Source organism: Hippocampus bargibanti, linkage group LG20 (assembly GCF_051943395.1).
Source record: "Hippocampus bargibanti isolate YZ-2025 linkage group LG20, ASM5194339v1, whole genome shotgun sequence".
Classification (NCBI taxonomy): Eukaryota; Metazoa; Chordata; class Actinopteri; order Syngnathiformes; family Syngnathidae; genus Hippocampus; species Hippocampus bargibanti.
The window spans coordinates 8,662,938-8,688,254 of record NC_142753.1 but is presented as its reverse complement, the minus strand read 5'-3'; the positions used below and the strand labels follow the sequence as shown (position 1 = coordinate 8,688,254).

The 25,317-nt window shown below is 41.6% G+C and overlaps 1 protein-coding gene across 1 annotated transcript; it reads right to left on the bottom strand.

The window, feature by feature from the left end:
* Positions 1-1,173: 1,173 nt before the first annotated feature.
* On the bottom strand, positions 1,174-25,299 carry sdc2 (syndecan 2). The gene is made up of 5 exons (XM_089023646.1): positions 24,913-25,299; positions 6,514-6,628; positions 6,175-6,347; positions 4,583-4,715; positions 1,174-2,843 (listed from the first exon to the last, which is right to left on the bottom strand). The coding sequence occupies exons 1-5, from the start codon at positions 24,970-24,972 to the stop codon at positions 2,680-2,682; spliced, it is 645 nt and encodes a 214-aa protein (XP_088879772.1). The 5' UTR covers positions 24,973-25,299; the 3' UTR covers positions 1,174-2,679.
* Positions 25,300-25,317: the final 18 nt, after the last annotated feature.

The following is a 25,317-nucleotide window of genomic DNA, read 5'->3' as shown; positions in this document are numbered from 1 at the left end:
TGTTTTGACATGCAGCTGACGGGATGCATCTTGTGTTCGAAGAGTGATCCTCATAGAAAAGTATGTACGGTTCCGGGCCTATCGGGGAGGAACTTGGAATTGGGGTGGAATGTTCTGGGAAGCATTCCAGGTGTAAGCAACGCAGATTGAATCGTTTCTTGACTGGCCGGTAAGCAACATTAAGACAACAGCTGGGCTGAAAACTGGGTCATCGCATATAGTAGTTTTAACCACATGGCTGAAAAATAAGATTCTGGAAGTTGTCAAAGGGTGTGGTTATTTTTTTTTTCTTGCAAATTGTGATAACGCATCTTGAAGAATGATGACGTGGTGTAAGGATCGATCAGCTCGGCACATCGGTCGAGGGAAATGTGAAGTTGTTTCTGGACTTTAGACTGCTTCTCTCGTCTGTTCGGGGTCAGCGAGGTCCGGCCGAGTCGGAATCTGGCTTGAAGGCTCCAGCCACGGGCTTTTTATGAGGCCTGACAGCCTGTTTATCTTGGATGGCGTTTCTTTGACATTTGTGCACGGCTTGGTGCTGACTACCAGGTCATAACAGGCAGCTTTATAAAAAATTAACTGAAGCTTGTAAGAGAACGGAACAAAGCATGGGTGGGTAAAAAGACAAAAGAAATTGAACAAAAAGGTCATTTAAAAAATATTCATGTTAAATTGGTTGACGCCATCGCTTTCTGACAGAACTGTTTTATAACCTTGTGACGGTCAACAAAAAGCATTGAAAATCTCGTTGCACTTTGACAGGGCAAACACGTCCCCTGTGCTCTCAGCGCAGCAGCCAGGTCGGGAAACGTAATTTGTCTGCTTTGCTGATTGGTTCACTCCTCCGACGCCCACTATCCAGGCTAGCAGAAACTCGAAGTTTTTTTTTTTTGTTTGCGAGAAGGTCAAGCTCACCCTGTTAGCTTTTTATGTCAGTACTTTTATTGATTCATGTTTGTGTTTGCCAAACACTGATCAAGTGTACGTTATTGAGAAGCAAAATTCCATGTAGCAATGTTCTTCAGTTGGCCTTTGCCATGCTAGCATGCAGTTGTAAACAATGGCCGCTTGTTTCCACTGTAGGATTGGTCACCAATGCGATTTCGAATACGGCCATTTTAATGTCTTAATTTAATTGACTGAAAATTTAGAAACAAAAATAGGAAACGTTAGTCCACCCAATGCGCATTTTATTTTCTGTCCAATCACATGACAGTGGTCTAAAACAAAATTCACAAGAGCAAATTAGTTATTAGGCCACAATGTTTATTCAGTAGTGTTGTTCCAACTTATAGATACAATACTGTCAGCTTTTTGTAAGACTAAAAAAAAAGTTACCATTACAGTCATCCATGCACACTGAAATGCCAGTCAAGCTGTTTCGACCCCCGCCTCACGCACACTGTGAGCATGATTCTTATCCAAATGGTAGGCACTTTGAAGGTTTAAAACATTTGTGAATATACATTATATATACTGTATTTATATACCTTTTCCATATACTATCAAGCTATTGGTAGGTTAGGCCTCTTTAATTAAGAAAGAACAAAAAAAATAAAGTGGAAAAGAAGAGAAGTGGCCATTGGGGGGGGGAGATAAGTAGGCTTGGGAGTTGGAATACTGTGAGTCTTTGGATATGAAAGGAGAAAAAAATGGTGATTGACATATTTATGTCGAGCCTTCAACCTGTGTCTTATTGTATCTTGTGCTGTTTGTTTCAGTGGTATGTGCTCCGCATGTGGCCTGGTGTTCGCATCCAATGAGGCCTTTCATTGAGCAGGTCTTTGGGCCCGATAGCGTCAACATGGGCACAAAGCAGGAAGTGGGGCAGGCCATTGACAGCTTAACTGGCCATGCTCCAGTCGGACTAAAAAAGAAGGTGGGCGGGATGGTAAACAGAGGGAGAAAAGAGGCCGAGGAAGGGTAGAAGGATGCTAGTTTGGCAAGGACGAGGTCCGTTAACTCATTGGGGGAAGATGAGACTTCAATTCCCACACCTCAATCCCTCAGAAAAAAAGTGTGCAATCTGAAGGGCAAGGCTTTTGATCAGCTTTTTTTAGCACACTGACTACTCATCTTTGACCAATTCCTGGGGTTGAAAACGAAATCCCCCCCCCAAAAAAAAACCACAAACTGCGGTGGATAAAAAAAAGAAACATTGCAACCCAAAGGGGGAGGAAATTTACATTGACTATTAACAGCGTTAATGTGAAAACCAAAGCGCTTCATCAAAACTACAAAGGCATTTTTCCACATCAGAGAAAAGATAAATTAATGTCATACAACTTTAGAGATCAACATCAGACATGCTAAGACAAAAAAGTGGGGGACCATAAAAGAGGGATTGATACAGAATAATTCTCTTCAATTATTTCCATTTTTGATTTTTTTTTTTGACAGAAGACAGATCTTGTTTTTGATATCTTTTTAAATGTTTTTTTAATACAATAATACACTGACAGATGTCATAAAATGAGGAAAGCTTTTTTTTGGGGGGAAAAGAAGGGGTTGGAAAAAAAATCTTAATATGCTATGCAAAAGCTCTCCGTTATGCTATTTTTTTCTCCATGAATCAACATTGTAACTTATTGTTGTTTGTCATGTTCACTGCTGCCAGGCGTTGCCGCTTGGGCAGCTTCTTGTGATTCGTTGATCCCGTGACAGGTGTGGGTGGGGCTTTTATGCATAAAACTCCTTGGTCGGGGCCTTCTGATAGGCTGCGCCGGAAGGTTTCCTCTCACCCAGGTCATAGCTGCCCTCATCCTTCTTCCTCATGCGGTAAACCAGGAGGAGGATGAGGAAGATGGCGAACAGGAATCCAATCACCCCACCAGCAATAACAGCTGACAAGCACACAAAGAGGAGGTTATTTCGAGGAGAAAATGTCCACAAATTTACCTCGTCTGCTCTGCCCACTAATGATCCGAACCGACCGCAATTAGCTCATTTCGGTCTGCTCTCCCAAATGTGTCTTTGTATCATCCAACTCAGTTGGCGATCTCTCGTGGGACCTCAATGTACTTTCCGCTACTCCCTTTGATTTCCACGTTGACTGGTGACTTGGCCCTATGGGTAAAAAAACTCACCAGTGGCCAGTTGCAAAAAATGTGGGGGTGAAATATCATATTTCCCACACTATAAGGCACATTTAAAATGATTACATTTTCTTTTCGGGCCACTACAAAAATGAACAAAATCCGACGTCAAAGAACAGTTAAGACGACGGGGGAAAAAAATCATTGGCACTGCCCTCCCCACTCTCGATGACTTGCACACTGCAAGAATCCAAACAAGGGTGCGGAAAATCCTACTGGACCCTCCGCACCCTGCCCACCACCTTTTCCAGCGACTCCCCTCAGGCTGGTGCTACCGATCCATGTGCACCAAATCCAGCAGACATTTAAACAGCTTCTCCTCCCATCACCGTTAACTCTAAACAGTAAAACTGTATAGTGCCTCTTTGCAATTTTTTTTATGATGATACTAGTGCAGCGTGTTCTACCGGAGACACATTCCTTGTGTGTTCTACATACTTGGCCAATAAAGATTAGTCTGATTTCAGCCTACATACGAAAACCCTTTTAAAATAGGCCATTTATTGAAAGTATGCCTTATACTGTGTAGAACTTCATCATGCAGCAAATACCGTAACACACGTGTTGATTGAAGATAATTGGAATAAAATAATGGCCTATTCTCAGTAAAATTCATGCACAATTACTAGCTGCCAAAAAGATGGACCAGAATACTTCCATCTTTGAAAATGTCTCAGTTAACAATTAGTATTCCATAACCACACACAGTGGTTAAAAATGTGCCTATCAAAAGAAGCGAGACGCGAGGCAAGCTGTCAGCAGGCAGCAGAGCCGATCAGCGCGGGGGTTGATATAACAACAAAGGGGACGGGGAGGTGCCAATCAAATGTTTTAACTCCAGATATGCAAGGGATGGAGACAGATGGGATCAGTACGGTATCCTTGTTCTCTAAAAACCCAGGCAGAAAGCACTTGAAACGCCCACACCGGTATGAACTCTACAAGGTCCCATGGAGGAAGACGGAGAGAGTTTATTAAAGGCATTTATTTTGAGAAGTGGATCAGGTGGGGGACTTAAAGGAAAAGAGAATTGAGGTTCAGTGCTAATATTCTGCCATACCACAAATAAACAAGAAATGCAGAAATGAACTGTGAGTGCAATGACTGAACTCTATCTAAAAAAAGGGAAACGCCAACATTCAGAAACTTCTAGTTAGAACGAGTACCCTAACGCCCTCATTTATCAAAATCTGAATCATCTTTATTGGCCAAGTACGTAGAACACACAAGGGGTGTAGCTGGAAAAGGTGGTGGGCAGGGAGCGCAGGGTCCAGTAGGATTATCATCCCTCTTGATTCTTGCAGTGTGCAAGTCTTCAAGAGTGGGTAGAGCGGTGTCAATGATTTATCTTATTTGATCAGAATCAAGGTCTCAAATCTATTTTTAACTTAATATTTTAACTTTGTTGACCATGGAACCTGGCACCAGGGAACCATATTTGAGCAGGACTTTAAAAAGCATTTCAATGTCTTTAAAGTTTAACGTACCTGCCAGGACCTCTGTTCTTTGGAAGAGGTTCTCGGTGCGGACCTCGATGGGCTCTTGAGGCGAGCCTGGGTTGCTCGTTGTACTAGTCATCTGGTTCCTCTGCATGTCCTCTGTAACCGGCACTGGTGGTGCCTGGGTTTAGAAATGGATATGTGGGATAAAAAGGAAAGGTGAAGAAGACAAAAGGTAAATTAGGTCAAGTGTCGCTAACCTGCGAGTGTGTGAAATGATCGAATGGAAAGGACAAATTATCTGATGTAATCACTGATGAATTTAGTGATTTGCTCCCTTGTTGTCAAGAGTTTACTCGTCAAAGGGAAGCACGCCTACATCATGTAGGCCAGCTAAAAATTTTACTGGAATACATCCAAGTTGCCTGCATTGATTAGCGTAGCCTAGCGACGTCCACGAGAGAAACGATTGCATCTGGGACGATTCCAGGTTGGAGTTAGGGTGATCCCATGATTTTTGTGTCAGTGAGACAGCAGGTAGGCCATGCTTTATTGAAGCCTTGGCAACTAATCTCAAACAGATGTAGGATCCTCTCTCGTGTATTAAGAGCATGGCATACAAGTGAGATGTAGCATGGCCCTACGTAATTAGCACCAACGCTAAGCTTTTTCAGGAGAGTCACCTGATAATTCGCCTTTAAAAAAGATAGCTAGATATACATACTGTATTTTCCGGTGTATGAGACGTACCCCCAACACCTTCAATAAATGACTTTTCCAAATACATCTATATAAAGGTTTTCCAAATATAAGGCACACCACATTGTAAGGCGCTACAGTCGAGGCTGGGGTTACACACCACTACTTCGACAGGGGGAAATTGAGTCGGTGGCTGCTGACAGTAGTTGCCAGACCTGTTGTGGCTCAATATTACTTCACGTATAAGGTGTATAAGGTGCAGGGGCCATCTTTTGAAGAAAATGAAGGCTTTTAGGGGTGCTTTATATGCCAGAAAATACTGTGTATATTATAACTACAGTCTCTCAAGGACATTTTTTTGTCACCCAGAATACAGGTATGCTCTACGATTGGCTGACAACCGGTTCAGGGTGTTCCCTGCCTACTCTCCAAAGACATCTGGGATAGGCTCCAGCACCCCATGCGACCCTTGTCAGGATGAAGCAGATCGGAAAATGGATGGATGGATGATGAATCAAGGCATTCAATCCCACGTATGTTTTTTGTAAAGACGAGTCTGGAAATGGCTGCCACCGAATGAGTTGAACTCTAAAAAGCTGCTCTGTGCATGGGTGTTTGTACGTTTTGATGTTACCATGAGAACTGTGCTGCTCGCCAAAGGGAATCAGCAACATTGTTTTGTGATCTCTGGTACTTTGGATGATTCCATGTGTGGAATCATTCATCAATCACTGCTGTCCATTTTGATTCACGTGTAATGATCTCATGACAAGAGACCGCACGACTTCAACTTTTGTTGTAGTTAGCTCCTTCTGTCAATTTTTCATAGACTGGCTTTCAAATGAACAAACCTGTTCCGACTATTGTGTCATCCAAGGATTTCCTTGATTTAGAGACTTTGTAAATATGAAAGGGAACGGCCCTCGTTGAGTTTGACTGACCTCTGTTCTGAATGGCTTCTTAGATGCGCTGTCACCAGGCTTTTCTCTGACTGTTGCCACCTCCACCTTGGAGATGAAATCTTTGGTGGAGTCCTTGGTGGGTTCTACTGCCTTGGGTGCGATATACACCATACTGACGGTCACTGCTTCTGGAACCACCTCTTCACCGGCACCTTGGAGAGGGTGAGATAAAACATTGATATCAAACTCTTGCACTCAAACTACTCTCTTAACTTGCATGACCTTATATTCTGCAAATATTGGACTCGCACACCGTGAATGAAACATCGAGTTGCACCAAATGTTTGTATGTTGACACCTTAAGTGTATCGTTCTTACCTGAGCCAGACCCCGAGTTAAAGTCATCATCGTCTTCTGGGTAGTAACCTCCCGAGCCGGCATCATCCAGGTATAAGTCGTCAGTCTGGGAAGAAGTCTTGGCTGCCTCTGCTAACTGCAAAACAAATAAATTGGAAACTGTCAAAAATGACAACATGACAGCATTGATGACATATTAAAACTGGTCACCTCCCAATACTTCTGCCTTGAAAACTGGCGCAATTGGTTGGAATGTTTATATTGTATAAAAGAAGCAATTTTTGTAAAACAGCAAAACCCTTCACTAAATCGCCCTGGTGGTTTGCGGTTTAATTTAGACCGTGCTTACAACAGACTTCTTAGGTCGTTACCAAGTCGGTTTAGTCATGCTGATAAGCCAGGTATAGACAATGAGAGGTAATCAGACAGAACAAAAGAAGTAATCAGATTAGCTTTGGTCCTCCCCCAACTTTGGAGCGGGAACCGATCAGAGCAGCGACGTCTGTCCATTAGGGATATATATATGCGGCCAGAGTTACCAGCACAACTTTAGTTCGCTGACAAATCTCTTCGGATGAGGGGCAAAACGTCCGACACCTTGAAACAAGTACAGATGACGGCTGAAGAAACCTTGTCATCAATGGACCACTCCTGTACGACTGAGAGCCTCCACAGACGAAATGTATGTGTTGAGCGTATGTGACTGGAATAGTTATAACGGCATCCATGGCAACATCCTTTCAGATCTTATTGACTAATTTGCAGTCAGCTGCTACTAATAGTCCTACTCAGAATGGGGTGAGAGTAAGGGTGGGGGAATAGCATACATAATAAAATGCCCTCCCTGTGTGGATATGTTTGCTGACGTTCCAGGGCAGCTCGAAGGAAGTTGCGTCGATAAACTTGAGTCTGAAAGACGAGGGAATCGTCAATTGGCCTGACAGAAAGACCAATGAGGGGGCTTTCTTTTGTTCGGCGCAAAGAATAGACATGCTGCGAGAAAGCCAAGGAATTGGGTAATGAGAAATTCGACCACACTAAATGTCTAAGACTAGCTGTGAGTGGCAAAAAAAGGACATTTTTCAAAAATAATAACCATGATTAAAATACTTGACTACTATTCGCTGAATAGGCCATTCATTGAAGTGTATCACCTTAAACACCCTAAATGCCTTATAGTGCTGAAAATATGGTACATGGCGAGTATAATGTTACTTTAAAGGACAATCGACACCTCCGGACAAGTTGTGTCCATAATGATTTCTACTGAGCGTATTTTACAAAGAAACCACCGCATATAGCTATATTTTACGTTTTAAGACTCGCGCTGAATATTCAGGAAGTCTTGTTTTTGAGTTGGTGACGATACCTACCGTGACGTCACGGTAGGTATTGTCACTGACCGAGAACGTGACACACAATGCATTTTTGGGTACTTTGTTCAGTCTGAAAACTTCGTGTTGAGCCGTGTTGATGGTGAAATTAGAAGGAAAACACAAATAACGCAATGGTGAATCGTTGTGTGTTGCACCAAGACTGCTATTTGATACGAGCTGACACAAATGCCTAGCAGACAAATCAGCCCATATCCAACGGAGTTTGGGTGCCATCTTGTGCAATTTCTGGGATGCTATATTGGAGTCCAGATGCCTCAAAATGACACGGAAGGACTTCTTTAATCGATTGTTAACATTTATGCTTTCCTCTTCAGAATTATTTGAATCATATTCATAGCTCGATGAGTAACAAGAAAGCATCTTCTCCGAATCTGAAGCCATTGTTTTGATTCGAGAGCAAGGCAAGACGTCTTGGCGTGACGTCACGAACAATGGGTTGGGACCTTCTGAAACTGGCCATTTCCGGTTTCATTTTGAAGTAGTTTTGGGACACTAACTCATTTTTATTGGTGTTTTGCATTTGACTAAAAATATCATACTGCGTGTTTTGGGTATTTTAGATGCTATAAAACATTTTTCTGATGTCAGTTAGGAAACAAAAAAATGGTGTCGGTTGTCCTTTAAGTAATTGTGTAAATTGCGTTTTGTCGAGCGTGATGAAAGGGAGGCGCTGGTGACTCTCCATGACAAAACAAAAAAGTTGGGTGTCCGCAACGCTGAAGGGGCTGAAAGTGAAAGAGACAAGGAGGCCAAGATTGAAAAAGAACAATGCCTCAGTCGAGTGACTTGCGAAAGAAAGGCCCTTCATTGCTTAGACGCCTGATCAAAGACAGAATTTGTTCAAAGCTATTTTATCTCAACCTTACTTGCCTTCTATTCCTTTCCATCACCCGCCCCACCCCCATCCCCATAACTCCCCGTCAATGCGGCCGACCTCGCAAAGCCATTCAGTGTTCTGTGTGCTCCACGGGGTCAAAATGCATCGCTAATAATACGAGCAACAATGGGGCAAAACAAGGCTGGGGCAGTTCACATGGCGACAAAAGATGCTAATGAGATCGAGGCCACACACGCGCGCTACGAGAAACAAATGAAAGTATTTCCGTTGTTCATTGATCCGTAAATGCCGGAGAGCATTTTAACTTGATGCCATGTCGTCATTCAAGTCTGCTAATGCGTGTTGTTGATTTGTTTTTTGTTTTTTAACTCATTCACTACCATTCCCGAATTTATTCGGGACTTAAAAATATGACGTGGAGCACCATTCACGAATTTGTTCGGGTTTTGGTTTTTCTTGCTGGGACTGCCGATAAAGCGCTGGTCAGACCTCTTGCAATGTTTTTTCCTTACACAAGGGGGAATCATTTCCCTTGTTTCCATTTTAGCTCTTTGTTACAGCTTCAGCTGATGTTAAAACGCTATATAATCCATTATCTATGTATTGCATTGGATTTTGGACAGCCGCCCATCATTTCAAGCTCATATAACTCCAAACCCATTTCATTTAGGAATTAACTTTTTTTTCTGTTGAAAAGAGAAAGTCTAAGATTTCTTATGCTGCATTGAATGTTTACGTAGTCCTCAAATTCAATATTCTGTGGGTCCTGGAATTTGAGTGAAAATAACAAAAACTCTGGCACTGTAGTGGAGACATTTTTGCACGTCGGGCAGTGAATTACTTAATATATAGGATAAACAAAATACCACGGGAATACAAAAACATGTTAATTTTTTCCACTTTTGTATTGTAATTCGCTGCCTTGACGGGGTACTGAAAACCTGACTGAGCGCTGGTGAAATGAACACAAACAAAAACCGCAAAAATTGGGGGTTAAAAAAAACCAAAAAATATCATAACAATAGCACAGACAGGAACACCGCTGATTTTCCACGATCCTGAAACAAGGATGTGAAGTTTAAAAGCTGACACTCGCTTCTCCTGTCCTGTTGTGTCGAAAGCAATTATCACCGTAAGAACGGTAGATATCGCACACGGGTGCCGGTGCTGACCTCACCGCGCCTCAAGTTCACACGGACGTCACATTTTCAACTCAGCTTCAATTGCTCTTGCCTGAAACGTACAGGTGAGGAAATTCCAGATCGTTCGTTATAGAAGTGTGAATTTTGCAGAACTGCTGTGTGAGAGCTACTTTATTCATAATACAAAGACTCGGAACTAAAAGTAGCATTTTAAAACAATGCAACTGAATCACCAGCAAAGGATATGAAGTCTGTCGACTCAAGTTTAAGTAAATAAATAAATTGAGAGATAAATAAATAAATATCCATCCATTTTCCATCACGCTTATAGCTGGGTACATAGATAAATAAATGAATACATAAATAAATAGGTAGATAAATAAACTCTCTCGTTGATATCCAGACGCAGACATTTTAACACATTTACTGCCACGTTCTCAGAGCGCACCTTAAGCTATAAAAGTTGCACCATTTAGACGGAAGATGACTCCAAATCTAAAGGAAGCTGGAGGCAAACATGCTCTTGGCTAAGGCTTGTTGTGCAGTAGAGCGGACGCACAAAGGCACACATTTTCAAAGCTTTAAGTCATGGCTCTCCCCTTCACAAAAGTGGCCATACAAACTCACCACTTATCCAAAACATACGTTCTCTGCGTACCAAATAATATGATAGAAAAATTGAAAAAAAAAAAAGGAACAACAAATGAGTCGTAATCTGTTCGTGGAGGCTCTTCCTTCCAATTTGGTTTACTCGTGGGTGAAAATAACAACTACTGGATGTCACTCTGTCTTGTTTGAATTGGAAACTGGCATAGAGTTCCGGACTAAACAAAAGAACGATGACATATAGGAGGCGTACGAGAAGGAATCCAGGGAAGTGAAAAGAAGTGAAGCGCCTTTAGACGTGGATGAACTTTTGATCAATTACTCTCACCAAATATGAACTCGGGTCAGGTCAAAGGGTAATGGAGATCGTCAAAATTAATGTCCACTCATCATCCGGCCCTCAAAAACCTGAGATGAATACAGTTGACGTCAAAGCTGGCACTTCAGAGAAGGGGGAGAGTGTGAGAGGGCTGGCAGACAAAGATCACTCTTGACGTTTCAAGCCTGTCTTGGAGTCTACATCATGACTTTTAGAATCTCCGTCAGTCTGTTTTGAATCACAAAGTCGTGAACTAAACTGTCCTTATGTGCGTCCCTGGAAAATGACATTTGTGCCGCCAATTTAGAAAAAAATACAAACCTCCTCACGTATTCATTCAAAATTTGCAACACTGGCTTGGGATGATTACGCCGAATAAAGTGTATAGAAAGGCACAAACGTGCGCATATGTGGGTTAAGTGTGTGTGCCGTTGCGCTCTTTGAACCCACTCAAACTTTTATAGCTCTCCTGGGGATCATAATAAAAAAACTAATTGGATGGTCTTTGAGCTGGCAGGCCCAGGAGAGCCGGACTTCCTGTCGGAAGTCGACACAAATCAAACTCCCTTTGAGCCCGTCGGGTCTGGAGCTCCTTCCTTAGTATTGCTACAAAAACTCACAAACCCTTTACCTTGCGATTATCCTTCCTCCTGGTGGATTAGATCACATTGACACTGTACAGACGCTCCCCAACTTACAAACATTCGAGTTACGAACAACGGTACATACGAACATTTTTGCGGGTATGACGGTTAATGTTTGGACAGAGATGCTGTAAAATGGAACTGTATAGTGCCACTTAGCAGTATTTTTGACGACGATACTAGTGCAGCGTGTTCTACCGGAAACAAATTCCTTGTGTGTTCTACATACTTGGCAATAAAGATGATTCTGATTCTGATTCTGATTGGATTTTGTATTGCTCGCCTTTTTCCGGCCGAGCTCGCTTGCGATTGGCTGCATACTGTGCTTCACGCACACAGACACATTGGAGGTTTCAATGGCTGGTTGTTTACTCGACGGACACCAAGGATGACCAATCAGCGCCCGCTATGCTGAAGTGTTGCCAACGAGCTCAGGCCCAGATCCGCCAAGCTCGCTTACGATTGGCTGCGTAGTGTATGTGGGCGGAGAGGAAATCCCTCTTACCCATTGACGCTCCAGGAGGATGCGATGCATAACGAAAAGTAATGGCTGCTGGCATGTAATTCAGTAATTACATGTCAGCAGCTTCAATAATGGCTTACTGTATATATGTCGTCGTACTACAGTAGGTGTGAATTTATTTTTACGACTGTGAGAGCGTCTGTGTTTTATACTTCCATGCAAAATATATCACTGAAGCAACTTAGGAACAAATTAACCTTATGAACGACCGGTCAGAATCTATCTCGTTAGTAAGGTGGGAGCGTCTGTACAGTCATGGGTTCCCTGGTTGCTTTGTGTATTTCCAGGGAACGGGCAAGCACAATTTGTCATCCTATCTTAACTGATACGCGACCAGTCAACCTTAGCGCTTTTGAGGCACTGTCATCTGTGACACGCCTCACTGGCTTTTCCTTCCCTCTGGACATCGAAACACACAATACAGCCTCGATTATTTCCTCCCTTGCACTATTGCTTCCGAACAGGAAGAAAGTCCTCCTCGATAAACAGACCTGCTGAAATAAAGAAAGGGGGGGGGGAAAATAAGGTGGATCACAATCCTTCTGTGATGTGTTACGGGTTGATTTCATTTTGCTTTAATCGCAAAGCATTTCAACAAACTTGATTATAGGCTGTCGGCTGCCTCTCTCGGGGCAATGATGGGCTTGGCGGGGAGAAATGACAGCCATCCGATAACGTTTGTAACTTATTGCTGCCAGAAAAAAATAACAATGTGGAGTTCATGTGGCCTTGTTTTTGAGAATACCTCAGTGCTGTGGTATCCAGCCCTCACGGAGCGTGACTGTCTTTCTGCACTAAGGAGTAGCAAATTCCCAGCCACCGCCAGCTCCAATTGCTCCATTTGCAAAATGCGCTCTCTGTTCTCCCCCCCTCCCATATGCTTGCCTGCTTTTGCTCCCCCAGATTGAGAATTGGGGAAATTCCTCATTCCTTAAACGACTCCTGATACGCACGAAAAAAAAAAAACAATCCTTCAGTCTTTGTTAGATGTGAAACTCTAGACACTGGAAAATGGCTTCAACTTCCTGTCATATGTAACACATAGTAGGGAAAGATTTTCTGGGCAGAGTCATCTTTCTTCCCTCCAGAAAAAAATGGCACAAAACCTCCTCAAATACTATATATCCACCTTCGCAAAACAACCCACCACGGTTCAGTGTTTGTATTTTATCTTATTTAGTTTGAGTCACAATTCATCACATTCCCCCTTCCATTCGATATATCGACACACTTTTTGCATGTGAAGCGAGCTGAGCTTTGAATAATGACAAATGATGATGCAAAGTTCACCCTGGATTGAGGCGGGAGTGCTTACAAACACAATACCAGTAAACGTTTCTCATGTTTCCATCTAGTTATTTGACCCTTGATTCACCGCACCAGAACGGATGTGTAGAACTATTCTGAGCACAAGACACTCTAGTTCTCCCTTGGTGGAGCTATATGGCGCGTACGGGACAGGCAAAGGCCCCAAAACCGTCTTGTCGGCTCTGTGGTTAGGCCAAAATTAATCACGGCTGATTTGAAAGCTGAGAAAGATCTCCGCTTCACAGCAGGAGAGAAGATGTGTTGCAGTAAGTGAGAAAGAAAGGAGAGATTGCCAGCTAGCTAGATAGCTAGATCGCCAGCTAGCTAGATCGCCAGCTAGCTAGGTAGAGATGGATGATTTTTTTTTTTATCCTGCTATTGCCTTTCCAACTTTGGAGATTGCTAACCTATTTGAGATGCAAAGCACCGCGTAACACCCAAAATAATCTTTAAGTCATCAACATTTTGATTCCTAATTCAGTTGACAGTCTTTAATCCATTCAAGAAAACCGCTAACGATGACTCATGCGCTCGGACTTGACGTGGCGACGATGGCTTCCAGCTGACATCAATCCATTCCATCCTACATACCTTTGCTATCCACGCTTTACCTTAGCCCGTGACACAGAAGGACACACACAGAAAATGAGGCGACACAAACTCCCAAATGATCCTGAGCACATATGTTCCAGACAATGTTGATTTAACCTGCGTGGTGACCTGATATACGCCGTCCACACTCACACACAAACAGGTTCAAAAAGAGACAAACGTATTGGATTATCAACTCTTGCAGCTAATTTGAGCACAATGCTGTTCACTTGCATCATCCTGGAATTGGTTTTGTTTTACGTATCGGATGAAAACTAGGTTTTATGAATGTAAATTGTTATTTTCTTGGCCAAGTCATGCAAAATATTGCAAATGTCATGAAGGAATAATCATATGCTTCATGGCCGAGATGATCGTGTCATTCAATCGCGAGGTGGAAGGGTCAATTGATTTGAACCCTTTCGGGGACAGTGGCTAATCGTGTTATCAGGTTACAGCGTGCGTGAAAGGTTAAAGCTCTGCCACATCGTGACTTCATTGCAATTAACAGCAATGACTTTATCAAGTGTGAAGGGGGGGGGGAGGGCTGTTAGAACATACTCATTCGGGTTGAGTAGTTTCAGTCCCCGCGAGCCCCTGCTGTGAGCTGCACCATTCAAGTGCTCAGTTGTCCATGGTACACTTTATTTCTCACACACCTCGGGGTCTCTGTTTTCGCTGTCACTTTATCGCCGCAAGTGCATGCTTAGCATCAACTCTTGCTAGCGTGTGAACTAGCATGGCAGAAAATTAACGGCAAGGTGTTGGATACGTATACTTTTAACACCTGTACGTACATGTACAGAGCAATTTACCAAAGTTTTGCAAATTTCTTTTTTTTCTGCCAAACTAGCCATAACACCCCCCCCCCCCCCCCCCTAGAAAAAAATACATGTTTTGTGACATCTATTTGCTATCTGGCTGTCTAGCTAGCTATTAGTTAGATATATTGCAAATTTCTCCATTGCGGGACTACTAAAGGCTTTCTGATTCTGATATAGCTATCTATCTAACTAGCTATTAGCTATCTATTAGATAGCTAGCTTTCTCAATTCAATTTAAGTTACTTCCAGGTTGAGTGAACACTGGCACATGTGGCTTCCGCTGCTCACCCACAGAAAAACGTATCCTGTGACTGTGAAGTGACCTTGAAAGTTTTGAAAGGCGCTTATAAATGAAATGTATTACTACTAATAACACCTTGCTGTGAATGTGCTTTAGGATTGAATGGGACACCATTCTTCGGTCTAACTTGTAGCTCTGGTAAAACGCCGCATTAATGGCCAAAAGCCAAAAAGTGGTTGAGTGAAAGAGAAGCAGATGGAGCGATGGCATGCAAGGTGGGGGGAGGAGGATGATTTTGCCGCTTTGTTGACTGATCTGATGCAATCCCCGCTGCAGCAATTGAATATCCATCCAAGCCTTTGCTTAAGAGGATTTGCACTCGGAGAGGAGTTGGAAGACCATGGGGACTACAGTGAGGTGGGTGGGGGATGGCGGAGGTTACCCATGTTGGCCTTGAAAAAAGACATCCACAAAAAAAATAATAATAAAAATAATTTGTGAACAAAAACGGACTTAGCAAAGTCGTCTATTTGAGGTGAGGAAGGATTTGAGCAGGACTTCTAGAAAAGTCAAGCCAATCAAACATTTTTTTTAATTAAAAAAGGAATCAGGAAAGTAAACTAAACTGATTTCAGAAGCATAGCGAGTGTGACATGACAGGAGAGGTGTGACAGGTGCTGCTCTCTGATCCCCTTATCCTGGGCTAATCCTGCCCGGCAGTTGAGCACGTTTGTAAGTTTGTTGGCAAACGCGCTGGCACGCGTGTGTGTGTGTGTTTACATCTACGGAGATGAACAAAGAGGGGGGGGAATGGGTTTTGTCATGTGCAGATTCACCACGCGTGTGTATGATCAGAGGGTGTGTCATTTGGACCGCATGACCGAAACATATCGTGGTCATACGTCAATTCATCTGCACTGCGGTCAGGAGGCGTCATCGTGTCACTCTAATCCAGTCTCGGCCAGTGCATGTCTGATGATGAAAAATATTAAGGATTAAATTCCATCACCTAAACATGTTTTTTGGAATATTTCTGCCAATCCCAAATCATATTTTCTAGTTGGGTACATTTCCAGTTCTTTCCCTGTGCTGTTTATTAACTCATTCACTGTGATTCCTGGATTTATTAGAGAATTGAAAATATGACGTGGAGCGCCATTCCCGAATTTGTTCGGGTTTCGGTTTTTCTTGCTCGGGTGCCAATAAAGCGCTGGCCAGACCTCTGGCAATGTTTTTTTTCCCTTCCTTTTTTCCATGTTAGCTCTTTATTTCAGCTTCATCTGTTAAAGTGCAATATAAACCATTATGTATGTATTGCATTGTAATTTGGACAGCCACCTTCATTTCAAGCTCATATAACTCCAGACCCATATAATTTAGGAATTAACACTTTTTTTTCTGATGAAAGAAGAGAGTATGGTTTCTTACGCTCCATTGAATGTTTATGTAGTCCTAAAAGTCAATATTCTGTGGGTCCTGGAATTCGAGTAACAATGACAAAAACCCTGGCACTGGAGTGGACACATTTTTGCACGTCTGGCAGTGAATGAGTAAAGCAAGAATGTGTGGTTGAAGAAAAAAAAATCAGCCTGGTTTTCTGAAATGGTCCTAAAACAACATAATGTTCCACCAAAGGTTCCAGGTTTACTTTACCTCTTTTTTTTTTCTTCACTCAGATGGTGGTGTCAAGTCAATGGAAAAAAAAAAAAATCACGAAGAGAATTTAAGTGACATCATTGACACAACTCTAATGGGGAAGCGTGAGATAGAGCTACTATCCAAACCCGCCAGGCGACAGATGTTTACAGCTGCATTTGCACTTAACGTCTCACAAAAAAGTTTAACTAAAAGCCTTGCGCGGTCACCGAATCAAACGGAGCTAAGTGCAACACCACTAAATGGAAGCAGAATTATATGCAATCAGGTGAATTTGTCGGCAGTGGTGTTCATCTGTCATGGACAGATGTCGCAAGATTCGTCTTCAACAGATGCTTTTAGGCACTTCAGTTTCAAGTCAATTACAGAAAAGCTCTCTCTAATTGTAGCGCGTCTTCGTGACTTCATGGGATAGTTATGTCATCAGCGAGATTTTAGAGCAGCGAAGTGACAGTCTAAGTTTTGCCGCAATTACTGTATGTTGGATATTGTGTAACTGTACTTTGTTTTTTCATAGTTTTTCAACCCAAAAACGGCATTTATCGGCTATGGACATGTGGACAATGATGACTGTGGAACATGGGTCGTCGACACGTCAAGTCTTTGGAAGCTTGGAAGAAACCTTGAGGAGCAGGTACACTGAGTACTTCCATTCTGAGTTCTTTTTGGAACATACATACCACCTTGACAACCCTCTGCAATTAAATCCAAAACGCAAACTTTAATTAAGCGCGTCATTATTTTCTTTCGAAAACCAAAACACGTTCCACGCCACACGCTTGATATGGTTTCTAAGCCTGAGCGCCGAATGATACACCAAATCTGCCTGAATAATGGCGCACTGGTGTCCTGAAGGGTTTAACACCAGACACAGTTTGAGGGCACAGATGGCTGTGAAGTGTGTGCATTAGTCAAGATTAATTTGCCGGCTACAAGTCATTGCAAAAAAATAAAACAAAACCAACAAAAAAAAGGATTAGATTATTCAGATTGTATCGTCGTAGATTAAAACTGCATTTTGAAAGGAGAAAAATAGCATTGGCACACAATAAACTCCAATTATAGATACAGACACTCCCCAATTTACGAACGAGATACCAAATGGTCGGTTGTAAGGTGAATTTGTTTGTAAGTTGCTTCAGTGCTATATTTTGTATGGAATGTATGTTTAAGGCTTATATAAGTATGTTTAATGATTATATAAGTAAGTTTAAGGCTTGTATATGTAACCTGTATTGGTTTATACTGAAAAATAAACATTTAACAAAATATATGCTCGATAAAGATATGTACTGTACAACTAGAGAGAATACTACATATGTTACGACAAAAATGTTTGTATGTACCGTTGTTCGGAACTCGAATGGTCGTAAGTAGGGGAGCGTCTGTAACCATTGTCAGTACTGCAGTTGCTTTTCGCTAAAAAAAAAAAAGTGTGGGGAAAAAAAATAATATTTTTCATCTCAACTATAAAATATTAATTTAAAAGCATAACAGTGCAAATGAACACCTGGATTTTAATCGATTGTTTGAATGCATTGCATTTAAATGCAGAACTGGAATAATAGGAAAAAAAGAATCTTTTTTATTTAACGGCTAATGAATATTAATGATATTTACTACTTGGAATATGTTTACACACTGTTGAGTGAAATGTTCTTATTGTGAAATCCTACGTGGGCGATTTTTTTTTTTTTTTCAAGACTGCTAATTATTCTCATGCAAATGCTTCGATGTGACTTCCATGAAGTGTAATTTTCGGCCGACGTACACAACCAACATCGAGGCCCCAATTTACCCCAATAAACTCGCTTTGGGGTGATGGAATGGAACCGTCACACGTCGGAGTACAGTCCAGACTTTGGTCGAATCTGTTTTAGTGATATTTTTTACTTTTTTTTTTTACTGTAGGCTTCAAGTTGGCACAGATGTGTGAAATGGATAGTTTGCCATGTTCCACCGCCATCTTGGAATGGAGGGGGGAAAAAAAAATCAAGCTGATGTCATAGCTTTAAACAGACAGTCGTTTTTGGACAGTTCGATGGAACACATGTGGCTCACAGACTATTACCCATTTAAAAAGAAGAAAGTATTTTGATTTTTTTTTTTTAACACATCACTTGGATCCCAAAATATATTATGGCCCGTACTGTAATGACCTTCCTTTTATACGCCCTGACATCTCAGGGCAATGAGGCAACGGGGCCATGTGTTTCTTATTTTAATGAAAACTTGTCTTACTTTCCAATTCCAGATATGTATTTTTCTTTAGTACAGTAGATGAAAAGCAATGATCAACGTCGTAGAATTGAATAGTTAAAGTTGAAAATCGTTTTGTGTGAATAATGATAAACATGTGCATGTTTTTTCATCCATCCTTTTCACATTTTGCACAACAAACAGGCACTCAGATTCTCTTTTGGGAAAGTCGTTCAAAGCAAAGGAGAGAAGGGAGACACCCGTTACACTTATACCCCCCCCCCTCCCGCAACGACTTCTCCCTCCTCGCTCGGAGACTCCCTATTCTCAAACTGGATGCAGACAATAAAATCAGAATGAAAGTGAGGGAGGGCGGGGTGGAAACAGACGTCCTGACACAGGGATTTTCCTCTACTTTTCTTTTTGTCACAACCCGCTCCCCGAGAACGTTGTCAAGTTTCCATTTCCCGTGCTCAATAAGAAGCAAGTTCAGAGAGTTCCCTTTAAATGTTTAATTTTTATACAGTATTTGTGCATTCTTTCTCTTTTGGGTTGATAATTGGGTGTGCCAATAAAACTAGAGCAGCTGCTACGGAAGATATAAAGTAGCCAAATGGTGTTATATAAAAAAAAAAAAAAGATGAATCATTTTCCACAATTAACGTTTCGCATCATTTGCACAGCTCAGTTAAAGGAAATAATAAATAAAGCATTTCCAAAATGGCTGCAAAAATAAACAACTGCGATAATGTGGCTCCACATCTTATCTATCAACCAATCAATTCATATGAACTCATTCACTGCCATTCACAAATTAATTCGGGAATTGAAAATATGACAGAGCGCCGCTCCCGAATTTGTTCAGGTTTTGTTTTTTCATGCTTGGGTGCCGATATAGCGCTGGCCATGCCCTCTGGCAGTGTTTTTTTTTCTTTTCCACAAGGGGACAGCATTTCCCTTATTTCCATGTTAGCTCTTTGTTCCAGCTTCAGCTGTTGTTCAAGCGATATGTAAACCAATATGTATGTATTGTATTTTGGACAGCCGCCCTCATTTCAAGCTCTGAGAACTCCAGACCCAAATAATTTAGGAATTAACTCTTTTTATTTGATGAAAGAAGAGAGGCTAAGGTTTCTAACGCTGTATTGAATGTTTATGTAGTTATAACCCAAAATATTCTGTGGGCCCTGGAATTTAAGTGTAAAATGACAAAAACCCTGGCACTGCAGTGGACACATTTTTGCACATGTCTGGAAGTGAATAAGTTAAACTGGAGTCAGCACGCGCTTGCCACCATTTAAATTGCGTCTGATTAACTCAAAATTAATTCTAGCTGGTCTTGTAGCCTTTCCATCTCATTTTTGTGGTCACATCTTGGAGAATATTCCTGCATGCTATCCTTTTTTTTTCTTTCCTCGCCTGGAATTGTTCTCCTAGTCAAGGACGGAATAATGAAACGCTTCAAATAATACTCAATGTTAGCATAGAACCTTGTGGCGTTCTCATAGAAGGCACAAAAAGCCTGCTAGAATTGCAAATTGAAATGTTTTAATTAAAAAAAAAATAGATAACTGGATAATTCAAGCTCGATAGCTCGCTACCTAGCATGCATTCAATCTTCATTAGTAACGCGCCAATGCGATGTTGTCATCATTCCACGTAAAAGGGGCAGACAGGAACAAGACACTGGAGTCAATATTGTTATTTGTGGATCAAGCGAGCATCTGTTTGAGTGACAAAACGAAAAGAGATTGCGTTCGGATGGAAAAGGAGCAAGGGTGACTAAAACGGTTGCGTTCTCAGTGGTCTAGCGGCGCCATCGCTTCCGTTCCTTGTCTAAGGGCCATTTAAAGATTGCGTAATGTATGGCATGAAGCGTTGGTACGTCAGAAAATCGAGATGGCTCCCTGCAGGGTTGCGACAACAGGCATCCAGTTTGACTGCGGCGGATTTATTTTGTAAAGAAACCAAAGCGGTGTGATGAAATACAATCGCAAGCAAGAAGTAGGGAAGGTCTGCATCCTCAGTTTCATGAGTTCTCGGTTAATGCAAAATAAAAAGCTCATCATGAAATATAAAACAGCAGAGGCGACAGTCACGGAACAGCATCTGGCTTTTTTTTCCTATGTGTGACTTTGTGTCAAACCCTGCATCAAAACATTGGTGCACCAAAGTTTTTCGAGCTTGCTCATCATGTGTTATTATTATTATTATTATTATTATTACAGTAAAGTCTCGTTATATCGATATCGGATATATCAATAGTCCCGGTTATATCGATACTATTTCGATGCACGCACGGAGAAAATTACATGCAAACAGGATCGGATATATCGATAGTCCCGGTTATATCGATATTTTTTCGGACTCCCTTGAATATCGATATAACGAGACTTTACTGTATTATGTTTTAATCATTACATGCCTGCCAACTTTTGAAACCAGAAAAGTCAAGTCATGTGCAAGGTCCGGGGGCCGCATATATACATTTATTTATTTAAAGGACAACCGACACCATTTTTTTGTTTCCTAACTAACATCAGAAAAACGTTTTATAGCATCTAAAATACCCAAAACACGCAGTCTGATATTTTTAGTCAAATGCAAAACACCAATAAAAATGACTTAGTGTCCCAAAACTACTTCAAAATGACCTCTGAGATGAAGGTCAGAAGGTCAATGATAAAAACGAAGTCTTGACTCTCGATTCCAGAAATGACTTGTACCATGCACATGCGCAATTCATCTAAAGCAGGGGTGTCAAAGTCATTTTTTTTGCCGCGGGCCACATTGTAGTTATGGTTTCCTCTCGAGGGCCGTTATGAATTTGGGGAACCCATTAGAATGTTTAAATCCCTTCAAATATTACATATAGAGCACACAGCAAATTAATGAATAACTCGTTTTCAAATCTGAAGTCAAGAATAATGACTTTTATTGTGGTTGACATCCAAAAATATGACATTTTGGCTCCGATTTTAGCAATCATCATGGAATTTAACAAGTTTGATTTGCTTTCGCGGGCCGAAAAAAAATGATGTGGCGGGCCGGATTTGGCCCGCGGGCCTTGACTTTGACACCTGTGATCTAAAGAAAGCTGGCAAGGGGCCCATCGCCTATTCTAAATTTTAAATACGATACATAGCGATCTCTTGTTTTGAATGAATGCTGGGTATTCTATTTTGACGATTTTTGATGATTTTTTTATTGGAAATTGTAATTTTTATGAATAACCCGTTACCCAGAATGGGATCATGAAAATCGTACTCATTACGGCAAACCCGGGAGTAGTTGGCAGGTATGTCATTAGGAAAAAGGCACACATAGACTCCTAATTTAGTCACCACACTTTCTCAAAACGCCGTGTCATCCACAAACATAGAGATTGTGTCCTCGTGGATCTGAAAATAAAAGACGTGCAAAGATATATTTTGCGCAAAATTGGAAGCTGGGCAGAAGGTCAGCCTGCAAGGGCTCATTTCATTGCCACCAAATCAGCAGATGCAAAGCTATCATTTAAGGTAGAAAATGAAGCCTGAAAAGTCCTTCATGCCTGAGATGATCGCAATTTAAAGCAGGCGAGTTTATTTATTTACTTTTAACCCTTTCAAATGTGGGTTCCGCTTCCGTCCCGGTCACCCCATTTAGCAAGAAAAAACTTTTTGGGGGACAATTCGAAGGTAGTTTATTAGTTTATCAAAACATTCTGACCTCTTAGTCCCCTTTTGAGAAAATTGCAGAGTGAACTTTGACCTTCAAGCTGCATTCACCACATGACTTGGTCTGTCTTACACCCCCCTTGACTTGAAATAAATTGTTGCTAGTCATTTCTGGTCTATTACTGCCAGAATTTGATTTGTCTTTTTTTGTTGTTATTATTATGTTCACTTCTACTTTATTTATATGTGCGTATATTGAGAATATGTACAGATGTGATGAATAACAATTCATTTGCAATATGTTATAGAATATAGATGATTTAACTTGGAGGTCGATAACATCTTTCTTTAGATGAATGAGTGATCAAACAAGTGGAAACAAGTTCAGTTGGCTCCAGAGCAGTCTATTCAGACAAACAAAAATAAACTCTGGACCTTTCACAATAAGAGCAAAATTACAGTTTAACGTTTAATGCGTAATAGGCAGCAAACCACTTTCAAGCTCATTTCCATCGCTCGCTTTCATTGTGTCCTTATGGTGACATCAACTCTGAGCGTTTTGGCCACATGCTCAAAAAACGCCCAGTAATGGCTGTGAGATTTGCTAATTAAAACGCCTAGAGCAGGTTATCTACCACGACTCAACCATCAAATGACAAGCAATGCTATGCGTCGAGTGGCAGCAGACGAGGGGGCCTTTCGGGGACGCTGATAAAGAGGAGAATGAAATTGATCAAGTTAAAAGTGTTTGTGATTCATTTGCAAGACATCCTATTGTATGTAAAGCCGTAGCAAAAAAAATAGCTAAATTTCTTTTCCCTCTTTACATGAAATCCGATAATGTAACTGATACTATATTTACACTGTTGTTGAATGGGGGTTGTTGATGCTAACAGTCACATGAGGGCAACACCAGGGTCAAACATGCACAGTCAAATGTATCCGCATCAAAACAAAGGGTCATGGAGGGTCTGATGTGGCTAATTGGACAACCAGTTCGGACACAAGACCAGGCAATGGGCCAGGCGGCAAGTCGCAACCCATGGGGACACAACAGGGGGGGGGGGGGTAATGATGGTGCCAAAATTGGCTACTACAACCACCAGGCTAATTTGAAAATTGCTGGGAGGCGGTGCTTGAAATGGGCCGTCATTTCCAACATACGCGTAATGTAACACGCCACCAATGCAAAGGCTGACTTCAAAATGAAAGCTAATGGAAAAGACTTAGCAGTCTTATTTTGAATTTGGCCCACGCGGTAGAGTGACGGTTAGCTAGTCTTTTTTTTAACATTGTGGTATGCCTTAGCACAGTTGTTATTGTAACTGTCACCGACGGCAACACAATGTCATCCCCAAATGATATCCAATTGCTAGTGTGGGACGCTAAGAAAGCGCGACTTAATGCCGCCATTGTACGATGCAGCGCGAGTCTCTACCAGTCGAGGCTAACTGCTAGCTAACAGTTCCCAGGTTGCAACAGGAAGTAGTCAAGACAGTTGTAGCTTTGTTGTTTTTCTTTTAGACTTTACAGAAAAACAATGCTCCTTAAATTGCATTTTGAATTCCGTCAATTGTACAGCCTGCTAATTGTAATGTTAGCGCTTCTGAGTCACTAGTTGTTTGCAAGGTCAACAATAATTGCACAGAACAAGAGTGACCAGACTGTTGGTCAAAAAAACAAATAATTTCTGAATTAGTGTATAATATATGATGATTTTTTTCCCGTTAAAGTGCTGGTCAGACCTCTGGCAATGTTTTCCCTTCCACAAGGGGGCAACATTTGCCTTTTGTCCATGTTAGTGCTCTGTTACTGCTTCAGCTGTTAATGTGCTATATAAACCAATATGTATGTATTGCATTGTATTTTGGACAGCCACCCCCATTTCAAGCTCATATAACTGCAGACCCATATAATTTAGGAATTAACTCTATTTTTCTGATGAAAGAAGAGAGTCTAAGGTTTTTACGCTGCATTGAGTGTTTATGTCATCCTAAAACGTAATATTCTGTGGGTCCTGGAATTTGAGTGATAATGACAAAAACCCTGGCACTGGAGCAGACACATTTTTGCATGTGACTAGCAGCGAATGAGTTAACATGGGAATTAAGCATTTTCTTTCCTGACGTCACGTCATCAGTGGCACGTGACGTCTTGGTTTTTGTGTTCTTTTTAATAAGCAACCACGTGAGGACATTTAAGCCCTTTAACAAGTTGCTGTTCATTAGGAGAGGAAATAGATTAAAAGTCTGCACACCACGAGTTGCTTTTTAGCCCAACAGCCGATTTTGAGATGCTGAGTGGATCAGCGAGTCATTTGTGTATGGTTGATCAGACGACCTTAAAAAAAAGATATTACACATCATAACGTGGAGAATATACGTCTGTCTAGAGTTGACCAGCAAGTTGCCTTCACTCCCCCTCAAACGCTCCACTCAACACCCGTTTTTAGAGTTTCTCTTCACAAACTTACCCTTTCCCCAGAGAGGTAGACTGCCAAGCCGAGGGTCAAAAGGAAGCAAACGTTCCTCATTATTCCGTTTTTCCTTTTTTTTAATGCAGACGGTCGTTCTGCAAAGCAAGCAAAATGCCGTCTTTTTCCCCTCGTCCCTGACTTCGCTTTGCTTTCTTTCCACGTCTGGCTCCTAACTCCTGTCGTTTCTCTCGTGGGACCACTACCGGATACGTGTTGCGTTTTTGTTTTTTTATTCCGCGGTGCTGCTGCTTTTTATTTGTAGTTTGTTTCCTGTGTCGAGTCTCCGTGCATTTGACAAATAAATGCAAAAATAAAGCGGGGAATAAGAGCAAAGTCCTTCGCGCGGTGCCTTGGTTGGTAAAATCCACGCGAGACGCGTCGCTCGAGCTGCTCTCTCTCTCT

Coding starts and splice junctions, on each gene's coding strand:
- sdc2 (XM_089023646.1), bottom strand. CDS start 24,972: ATGAGGAACGTTTGCTTCCTTTTGACCCTCGGCTTGGCAGTCTACCTC. Junction 6,629..24,912: donor TCTACCTCTCTGGGGAAAGG/GTAAGTTTGTGA, acceptor TTTGTTTTGCAG/TTAGCAGAGGCAGCCAAGAC. Junction 2,844..4,582: donor AAGAACAGAGGTCCTGGCAG/GTACGTTAAACT, acceptor TGTGCTTGTCAG/CTGTTATTGCTGGTGGGGTG.